The 10,254-nt window shown below is 52.7% G+C and overlaps 1 protein-coding gene across 1 annotated transcript; it reads left to right on the top strand.

Annotated features, from left to right (window-relative positions):
* Window positions 1–841: 841 nt before the first annotated feature.
* On the top strand, window positions 842–9,402 carry Dll1 (delta like canonical Notch ligand 1). Its single transcript, XM_059272413.1, has 11 exons — window positions 842–1,660; window positions 1,888–2,181; window positions 2,845–2,905; window positions 3,103–3,360; window positions 5,164–5,224; window positions 5,858–5,988; window positions 6,112–6,281; window positions 6,395–6,611; window positions 7,753–8,551; window positions 8,667–8,784; window positions 8,883–9,402. Exons 1-11 carry the CDS (start codon window positions 1,607–1,609, stop codon window positions 8,886–8,888), a joined length of 2,169 nt encoding a protein of 722 aa, XP_059128396.1. The 5' UTR covers window positions 842–1,606; the 3' UTR covers window positions 8,889–9,402.
* Window positions 9,403–10,254: the final 852 nt, after the last annotated feature.

The following is a 10,254-nucleotide window of genomic DNA, read 5'->3' as shown; positions in this document are numbered from 1 at the left end:
TTTTGGCTCTCCTGACTCAGGGAATACGCTGCCCGGACCTGGATTCCCATTTCCAGTGATCGCGGACAACACGGAGACACCAGGGCTCCTGAACGCTGCGGTCTCTGGGGGAGCCGGACCGGGATCGCGAGCCCATCGGCGCTCTCCGAGGTTCAATCGCCATCCTCCACCAGAGGTATAAGCGTGTCTAACCTCCCCAAACTTCCCGAAACTGCCGCGGTGTTCTTGCCACCGTTCGCCCACCTCTTCAAGGGTCCCTTTCCTGCCGGGTCCCCGCTCCCGCCCCCTCCGGGAGACTCCTCCTTTGAAAGAGCCTGCCAGGGAGGAGGGGCAGCGTCGGGGACGCGGGCCTCTAACCTCTCCCCGGTTCCTCAGTCCCCAGGACAGAACAACCGAGGAGAGCCTAGGCGGCCAGCGTTGGAGACGCCAGAGTCCGGAGGCCGTGTCCTGCGCGCGAGTCTAGCGGTGACCGCGGGTGGGAGGCGCAGGCCGCCCAGCGTGCCTAGGGTCTTCGGGCCTGTGTCGGTGGGGCGGTGGGAGACACGGCGTCAGCTCCAGCTCCAGGAGCAGAGCAGTTCGTCGCAGCGAACATTTTGCAGGAATGTAAATGAGCGGGTTTTGCGCTGGGGGAGGGAGGCGAAGGGGCGAGGGCGGAGGCAGAGAGGACTAGGGGGCGGGGAGGTGGGGGCGGGGAGGAGGGTTGCACATTTTACAGCTCACTGACCATTTGGCGATCCATTGAGAGGAGGGTTTGGAAAAGTGGCTCCTTTGTGACAGCTCTCGCCAGATTGGGGGGCTGCTCATTTGCATCTCATTAGTTATGCGAGCGGCCGGCGGGATTTAAGGGCGGCAGGCGCCTGCCTCGGCCAGATCCTCCGGCGTGCACCCGCGGTTACCCTGTCTGACCGAGGCAGGTCACGGGAGAGCACCGGTGCGGCACGGAGCCTCCTACGCTTCGGCCTCCGGTCCTGGGTGTGTGTTCTCGCATGGCATTGGCTGAATTCTTGGGGAAGACGCGAGGCTTCGCGGTGGCGCAGGAGATACCGGTCCAGTACACTCTGGGAGCGGCAGCGGCCGCCGAGTGACGCCCGGCCGGGAAACCAGGGCGCGCGCCGCAGTTCTTGCCACCGCCGCCGTCCGTTCCCACCGCGCCCCTCGGGGCCCCGGATTATCGCCTCACCGGTGGGATTTCCAGACCGCCGCTCTCTAATAGGCCTCCGAAGGAAGCCGCTGCAAGCTCTCTTGGGAATTAAGCTGAACATCTGGACTCTCTTTCCTCCGTATCTTCTCTCCTTTTTCCTCTTTCCCTCCGCGAAGAAGCTTAAGGCAAAACCAGAAAGCAGGCGACCCTCACCTACCCGTGGACTGAAAGCCAGAAGAGGAAACCGAAAGTTGCCCTTTTCAGTGCCTCGCAGAGCTCTGTCAGGGACGTATCCGAAGCACCGCACCCTCTTTAAGCAACTGGCCCTGATTATCACACCTGGAGCCGAGAGACGCCTCTCCGCCGGTGCTCCTCGGGTCACCATAGACTTTCCTGGCATTCCTGGGTCTTTGAAGAAGAGAGAACAGAGGATACTCTAGGAGAGCAAGGGTGTCCAGCGGTACCATGGGCCGTCGGAGCGCGCTAGCCCTTGCCGTGGTCTCGGCCCTGCTGTGCCAGGTAGGGGGCCCGGGCGGGGCTGCTGCGCGGTGGAGGGAGGGGAGCTGGACAAGCTGATCAGCTGTCCATCCCCAAGTGACTCCGGCAGCTACGACCGTGAGAGCTGCCCGGCAGCGGGCGGCTCCGGACGGGAGCTGCGGTGCGCTCGGCCTCTGCGCCCTAGCAAGGGCCCGCGCGCCCCGGGCCCCTCCACCGCCAGTGCGTCCTCACGCCCCTTCCCTGCGCAGGTCTGGAGCTCTGGCGTGTTTGAGCTGAAGCTGCAGGAGTTCGTCAACAAGAAGGGGCTGATGGGGAACCGCAGCTGCTGCCGCGGGGGCTCAGGCCCGCCGTGCGCCTGCAGGACCTTCTTCCGCGTATGCCTCAAGCACTATCAGGCCAGCGTGTCCCCGGAGCCACCCTGCACCTACGGCAGCGCAGTCACGCCAGTGCTGGGTGTCGACTCCTTCAGCCTGCCTGACGGCGCAGGCATTGACCCTGCCTTCAGCAACCCCATCCGTTTCCCCTTCGGCTTCACCTGGCCAGTGAGTGGCACCTGCGCGCACCCGGCTGGGCCTGGAGGGGTAGGGGTGGCGGGCGGGTGGCTGGCAGCGGGAGGAAGGCGCTGGCCACTGAAAAGGGTTGGAGAATCCCACAAAGACACGCCTATGGTCTTGACTTCTTACCGAGAATTGACCTGCAGTCTCTGGAGGTTGAGGTGGGGATGTGGAGCACCAGAAGCTTTTGCAAGCCCAGGGCATTTCTCATACACCTTGGTACTTATCTGGAGGGTCGAATGCTCCTCTTCTCCCCGCAAGATTGGGAGAGTTCGTGTTCCTTAGCTCCTAGGCCTTTGATTGTGTCACTACTAGAGCAGCGACTGCTCTCCATCCTAAGATTTCAATCCCAGAAAACTAATTGCAGACAGGGACGCCCTCTCCTCTTCCACCCCCCCCCCCCACCTTGTTGCCTCCAGCACTCTCTCTTTTTTTTTTTTTTTAAAGCAAACTCAATATCCTATATTAACATATTAACAAAACACACGCGGGAAAACCATTCTAAAATTATTCTGTTTTCTTAAGGAAAGTGATAGGAGTTGACCCTCACTGGCACTATACAGAGGTCTGACTCTGTACTTGTTTTCCCTGAATACTTTTCCTCCTCCTCCACACTTCTGGTTTATCATGCACCCTCTCCCTTTTTCCCAGGGTACCTTCTCTCTGATCATTGAAGCCCTGCACACAGATTCTCCTGATGACCTCGCAACAGGTAAGACTCCAAACCCACAAACTGAGCAAACTCCTTGTTGATAAATACTTTATTTTACCCACTCACCCAAATCCTCTGATGTCTTCATTCTGCACCTGGAGTTCAGAGTCCAACCCATGTTGACAGCATCCCCGACACTCCCTCAGTTCCTGGCCTCTGAATGTTATCAGAACCAACCTGAGCATCTTCTCTCTCAGAAAACCCAGAAAGGCTCATCAGCCGCCTGACCACGCAGAGGCACCTGACTGTGGGAGAGGAGTGGTCTCAGGACCTTCACAGTAGCGGACACACAGACCTCCGGTACTCTTACCGTTTTGTGTGTGATGAACACTACTACGGAGAAGGTTGCTCTGTGTTCTGCCGACCCAGGGATGATGCCTTTGGCCACTTCACCTGCGGGGAGAGAGGGGAGAAGCTGTGTGACCCTGGCTGGAAAGGCCAGTACTGCACTGAACGTGAGTCCTCAGGAGGATGACTCCTAAGGGTCCATTTACGGGGAAAGACACAGGACTTAGCAACAGGAGATGGTAGCCATGGCTTAGTGGGGAAACTGAGGCCTAAAGAGCGGACGTGTCTTGCTAAGGTCTTATAGTCAGTGTCAGAGTTAGGCTCAACTCAGGCATTTTAACAAGGGAGACCTTGTATCCACTGTAGGAAGCTGCTTTTCTTCACAGGGAGGAGTTCAGAGACAAGGCCAGGGGTCAGGAAGTAAGGCTGTGCTCTCCCTAGGCCTTTGTATTAGAAAGGGAAGGGAGGAAGGAAGGGAGGGGCAGAGAGGGGATGTGGAGGGCTCATTTTCCAACAGTTCTCCTTGCTGTGACAGTGTCTCTTTGGGAAGCCCTCCCTTTCCTCACAGAGTTAGGATGCCTGACCTGCCCACAGAGTAATCCATTTCCAAAGATTCCCTGTGATGTTCTCTGTGTCCTGTCCTGTAGTGAAGTCTTCAGTCCTTTGGGCTGTGGAAAACCAGCAGGTGTGCTGAGGCAGACTGCAGGGCCACATGGTGAAGGGCACTTGATTGGTGGTGGTCTAAATGCTTACAGCAGGCTGTCTGTAACGAAATGCAGTAACTGATGTCCTGTAATGCTCTTGCAAACCGGGGGACCAGGGCCAAAGGGAGTACTCCAGTTCTGGTTCTGGTTCATAAGGACCTCAGTAGACCTCCCTCCAGTTCTCTGAGGCCTCATCTGTCCAACCTGTAGGAATGGCATTTCTTTCCAGCCAGGGCTTGGTGAACTTTTGTTCTCCTGCCCTGGAGCAGTTGAACATTGGACTCTGTAAGGCCCAGAACCTCTGTCAGTGCCTGGGGGAGGATATGGAGTAGCTTCCTAGCTTTAGTTTTTGCCGAGGAAGAAGGGGTCCTCACTTCAGCGAGAGCCTGAATGTCATTGTTGCCTAGTTTCCCATATCCTTAAGGGCTCTGGAGCTCCTTTGATGCCCCGCCTTGGCCAGAGCTGGCTGTTTTCTTAAGAACTGGAGTTGCTGATCATTAATGAGTTTCATAACTGGGGAAGTGAGCCAGCTCAAAGCCTCAGCCTGTGGCCGCCCCCCACCTCTTCAGGCTCTCTGGCCTCCCACTATAGCTTTCCTCTCCAGGGGCCAATGGTTCTGGGGTAGCCAGAAATCTAAACTTTTCTTCTTATTCAAACACTGGGGTCTCTCCCCGCCCCTGCTTACACGTGCCATAGATTAGATCTCTCTGAGGGTAGGCGGTAGGGACACTGCCTGTTCCCATTGGTAGAAGGGTATGTGCACACACGCGCTTGTGTGAGTGCATACACACATGCTCAGGCTGGGGGTTGGGTGGGGGCAGCATTGTTGTGCTGGGGCAGCTGCGGGAGGGAAGAGACAATGGAGCAGCTGTCCTGCCCTGCACGCTGCACACCAGCTGTCCACTCTTATCTGCACACACACTTTCTGGGATATTAAGAGGTGGAGCTTTGTGCATAGAATTGGGAAGTGGGGGAGGAGGAGGGAGAAGACTTCTGACCCTCTTTTAGAAGAAAAAGGGACAGGGGTAGGAGTGGGGGCTTCTGAGAGCCCTTTTGTCCTGGAAGCACTATGTTAAGAAGAATGCTCATCCCAGGCTTGAATGAAGTCCAAAGCCACCAGCCAGGGTGGGCCAGGCTCTGAAGCCTGGGATCCACTCAGCCTGGACCTACAGAGTGGGTACTGCTAATTTTGCCCCAGTCCCACCTGGTGTGATACTGAGGAATCCCTGGGGTGGGGCTTCAACCTATATTTTTATTTGCTTGCAGCAATCTGTCTGCCGGGGTGTGATGACCAACATGGATTTTGTGACAAGCCAGGGGAATGCAAGTAAGTTTGCAAAGTTGTTTTTGTCTCCTTCCTCCTCCTCCTCCTCCTCCTCCTCCTCCTCCTCCTCCTCCTCCTCTTCCTCCTCTTCCTCTTCTTCTTCTTGTTCCTTTTCTTCTTCTCCTTTTTTCTATGAGACTTTCTATGTAGCCCAGAGGTCTTTCTATGTGGCCTAGGCTGGCCTTGAACTCACAGTCTTTTGCTGCAGGCTCTCCATGCAACCATGCCTGGTTCACCTTTCTTTTTGCTTTTTTCCCCCCCACATATAGTATGTAAAACACCCCAGGGAGTCAGTTGAGTGGGAGATGTTACTCTAATAAGGGTCTGAAAATGTATAAGCTGTGTGAACTTAAGTACATATTCTTAATGAGAATATATAGGCCTCAGTTACAAAGGTTGTATGGAAAAGGAGCTTTCACATCCATAGTCCTTGTGCATGTGAAAGGCAACCAGGGTAGCCCCTGTGCCCTTCATCAAAGACTCTGAGAGCAGACAGTTCAGGGGCTTTAACCTAGTCTTGGTCCTGCCTAGTTTGAGGACTGGTAGCTGATTGGTGCTTCTGGATATGTGTTTTGGCGTGTGAGAATGACATTATGAATCTAGAAGGCAATGTGATTGTGTTTTGCTTTTTCCAAGGTGCAGAGTCGGCTGGCAGGGCCGCTACTGTGATGAGTGCATCCGATACCCAGGCTGTCTCCATGGTACCTGTCAGCAGCCCTGGCAGTGTAACTGCCAGGAAGGCTGGGGAGGCCTCTTCTGCAACCAGGGTAAGCCCCTCCCTCTATGATTGCCAGGTTCTCTCAAGGCAGCCTGATGCCCACTGGAAAAGTAGATTTTTCCTGTATTTGATCTTGGGCTTCCTGCCCCCTTTCCTGTCTCTGCCCCGGCAGACCTGAACTACTGCACTCACCATAAGCCATGCAGGAATGGGGCCACTTGTACCAACACGGGCCAGGGGAGCTACACGTGTTCATGTCGACCAGGGTATACAGGTGCCAACTGTGAGCTGGAGGTAGATGAGTGTGCTCCAAGCCCCTGCAGGAATGGAGGTAGCTGCACGGTGAGTCAGGTGCACGGTGTTGTTCTACCTGAGGAAGGGATTCTGGGTTTTAAATAAAGTGTGTAAGTTCTTGGGAGAGCTTAAGAAAGCCTCTTTTTGGCCTCCCTGAACAGGACCTTGAGGACAGCTACTCTTGCACCTGCCCTCCTGGCTTCTATGGCAAGATCTGTGAGCTGAGTGCCATGACTTGTGCTGATGGTCCCTGCTTCAACGGGGGACGGTGTTCAGACAACCCTGATGGAGGCTACAGCTGTCATTGCCCTTCAGGCTTCTCTGGCTTCAACTGTGAGAAGAAGATGGATCTCTGCAGCTCTTCCCCTTGTTCTAATGGTGAGGGTCAATGGCGATGTCTGGGGACTGACTCCAAAAGCATGTGCATCCTTATTAGAGGAACACATTGCTTTGTGGATGCCTGAATCAATTCCATGAGGATTTAGGAGGAAGGAAGACAATCAGGGGGATTAGTTGCATATTCGTAATGCAGGGAATACCCTGGTCAGCAGGCCACAACCTGCTCAGGGTCAGTGTGGAGTTGCTTGTCACCATCCGTGGCTCTGCAGGCTCTGCTCAGATAGAGGAAGCACAGCCATGGTGTCTTTAGAAGGGAGTCTCGCTCCAGATAGCAGTTTGGGTACCAAGAATGAGGAGCCATGCTTTGTGCACTGTGGACCTCTCGCTAGTGGGAGAGAGGTCAGGATACCTGAATAGACTTAGGGAAGCTGGGCCCATCAGTTGCCTTTCCTCCCCCCGGTTTTTTCTTTCCTCCCCTTCTCCCTCCTTCTCCCTCCCTTTCTCCCTTTCTCCATTCTTGCCTGCCTTCCCTCCTCTCTGTTTTCAGTCCTCTTTTCTCACTAACAGTATGATGTTAGCAAATGTGACACTGTCTTTAATCCTTAATTTCTCTACCTGTAACCTGGATCTAGCAGTGTCTTATCCCTTGTCTGGTGGTTGTGAGAGGAGTACAGTGATCAGGCAAAATGCTGTACACAGTGCTGTCAAAACGCTAATCTGGAGGCTGGATGTGGTGGCCCAGGCTTTGTAATCGCAGTTACTCCAGAGGCTGCGGCAAGATGATCAAGTTCAAGGCCATCCTGGCAAATCTAGCAAGACCCTGTTTGAGGCAGAAATGTGGGGACCAGAGGTACTGGTGATGTAGAGACTTTGCCTAATACAGGCCAAAAACAAAAACAAACAAACAAACAAACAAAAAACAAACAAACAAACAAACAAACCCACACACAAAAAAACAAAAAACAAAACCCAAACTCTTATTATGTCTAATGTGTAGGTCTTGACCTGGTGTTTCCCCAACAACCTTGTATTTGAGATCCTAGTCTATGCAGTACAAAACTAAACTGTTATTGTCTCTGGTGTGTGTAGGTTATGGACTTACAGGTGCTATAGCAACATGTCTGGTTGGTGAACAAACTTCTGTGTGCCCATATATGACTATGCCTGCCCTGTGTTCCAGGTGCCAAGTGTGTGGACCTCGGCAATACCTACCTATGCCGGTGCCAGGCTGGCTTCTCTGGGAGGTACTGTGAGGACAACGTGGATGACTGCGCCTCCTCCCCATGTGCCAATGGGGGCACCTGCCGGGATAGTGTCAATGATTTCTCCTGTACCTGCCCACCTGGTTACACAGGCAGGAACTGTAGTGCCCCCGTCAGCAGGTGTGAACACGCACCCTGCCACAATGGGGGCACCTGCCACCAGAGGGGCCAACGCTACGTGTGTGAGTGTGCCCAGGGCTATGGTGGCCCCAACTGCCAGTTCCTGCTCCCTGAGCCACCACAGGGCCCCATGGTGGTGGACCTCATTGACAGGCATATGGAGAGCCAGGGCGGGCCCTTCCCCTGGGTGGCCGTGTGTGCCGGGGTGGTGCTTGTCCTCATGTTGCTGCTGGGCTGTGCTGCGGTGGTGGTGTGCGTCCGGCTGAAGCTTCAGAAGCACCAGGCTCCACCCGATCCTTGTGGGGGAGAGACAGAGACCATGAACAACCTGGCCAATTGCCAGCGTGAGAAGGATGTTTCCGTCAGCATCATTGGGGCTACACAGATCAAGAACACCAACAAGAAGGCGGACTTTCATGGGGACCATGGAGCTGACAAGAGCAGCTTTAAGGCCCGTTACCCTGCTGTGGACTATAACCTCGTTCGAGACCTCAAGGGAGATGAAGCCACCATCAGGGATGCACACAGCAAACGTGACACCAAGTGCCAGTCACAGGGCTCTGCAGGAGAAGAGAAGGGCACCTCAACACTCAGGGGGTGTGTGTTGTGAGCTGGGAGAGGAGGGCAGGGAGGTCATTACACGTTCTGGATGTGTCCTTGTTCAACCACATTCCTGTGTGTTTATTGTGGCTCTTTCTCACTTTCCTTTTAGTGGAGAGGTCCCTGACAGAAAAAGGCCTGAGTCTGTCTACTCTACTTCGAAGGACACCAAGTACCAGTCGGTGTATGTTCTTTCTGCAGAGAAGGACGAGTGTGTCATAGCAACTGAGGTCAGTGTGCAACATTCTTGTCACAGAGGTGGGTAATGTGGTGGAAGGTCCATTTCTGCCTGAAGTTAACTTCCTGTCCTGTCTCCTGGGCCTTCTAGGTGTAAGATGGAAGCGTAAGATGGCAAAATTCCCATTTCTCTTAAATAAAATTCCAAGGATATAGCCCCCACGGATGCTGCTGAAAGAGGAAAGGGAGACCCCAGGGACTGCTGCTGAGAAACAGGTTCAGGCGGAGCTGGTTCTCTCGGAGTTAGCAGAGGTGCCGGATCCTGCCAGCCCGGGCTCCGGCCACTGCTGCACTGCCTGCCGGAAGTTCCCATTGCACTATGGACAGTTGCTTTGAAGATTATATATTTAAGTGGACGAGTGACTTGATACATATAGGAAGCACGCACTGCCGACATGTCTATCTTGGATTACTATGAGCCAGTCTTTCCTTGAACTAGAAACACAACTGCCTTTATTGTCCTTTTTGATACTGAAATGTGTTTTTTTTCTAGATGGGAAAAAACGTGTGTTATTTTTTTGGATTTGTAAAAATATTTTTCATGATATCTGTAAAGCTTGAGTATTTTGTGATGTTCATTTTTTATAATTTAAATTTTGGTAAATATGTACAAAGGCACTTCGGGTCTATGTGACTATATTTTTTGTATATAAATGTATTTATGGAATATTGTGCAAATGTTATTTGAGTTTTTTACTGTTTTGTTAATGAAGAAATTCATCTTAAAAATATTTTTCCAAAATAAATATAATGAACTACAACCTCAGGTGTAGTTTCTGGTCATTGCCTCCTCACACATCCATTTCACGAGACCATGAGAAGAGAGACAGTGTTCGTGTCTTTATAAAGGCCTCGCCTGGTTCAGTAGAGTATGGAAAGCATTCCTTCTGCTTTCTCTGAACTCCTGATTTGCCATCACAAATTGTCTCCATTACAGTGGCACTTCACCCTCAATGCTGTATTCCAGTGGTAATGAGATGTTTTGGAGAGCTCGTGACTTCCTCCAAATTTTATATTTTTAAAGACTTGGGACAAAGCTTCACTAGGATCAAATGTCAGTTACTTGGATATTACCGTGGCAAAGGTGTTCTGTCTTATAACAATGCTTACTCACGTCTTAGTGTGTTTATTTCTAGTTAACTCAAAAGGGCTAGTTTCTAGCTAGTTCAAGCAGTCATGGTGGGAAAGAAAAATAGCAATAAACCTCTCCCTTACTGCCATCTGTTGGGTGCCAGGCCCTCATATCCTACTCATGAGGACGGTGTTATTATTTCTACCTTACAGGAGGGGAAAATGGAGCTTGTAGGTGAAGTTACTGACTCTGGACTCCTAAGTAGCTGTATCAACATTAAGATCCAGGCAAACATGATCTGGGAACTTAAGACCTATGCTTGTATTTCTTCCAAGGAATTAGTACAGACTCAGCTCTCAGATGGTAAGTCCATGCTGGGGAAGAGGGGGCC

Source organism: Peromyscus eremicus, chromosome 8b (genome assembly GCF_949786415.1).
Source record: "Peromyscus eremicus chromosome 8b, PerEre_H2_v1, whole genome shotgun sequence".
NCBI classification, from domain to species: domain Eukaryota; kingdom Metazoa; phylum Chordata; class Mammalia; order Rodentia; family Cricetidae; genus Peromyscus; species Peromyscus eremicus.
The sequence above is the reverse complement of the archived record's forward strand: the minus strand, read 5'-3'. Positions and strand labels throughout refer to the sequence as shown.

Excerpts from the sequence above, each read along its gene's own strand:
- Dll1 (XM_059272413.1), top strand. The coding sequence starts at position 1,607 with ATGGGCCGTCGGAGCGCGCTAGCCCTTGCCGTGGTCTCGGCCCTGCTG. Across the intron at positions 3,361-5,163 it reads AGGCCAGTACTGCACTGAAC|CAATCTGTCTGCCGGGGTGT; the intron begins GTGAGTCCTCAG and ends ATTTGCTTGCAG. Across the intron at positions 5,225-5,857 it reads GACAAGCCAGGGGAATGCAA|GTGCAGAGTCGGCTGGCAGG; the intron begins GTAAGTTTGCAA and ends GCTTTTTCCAAG.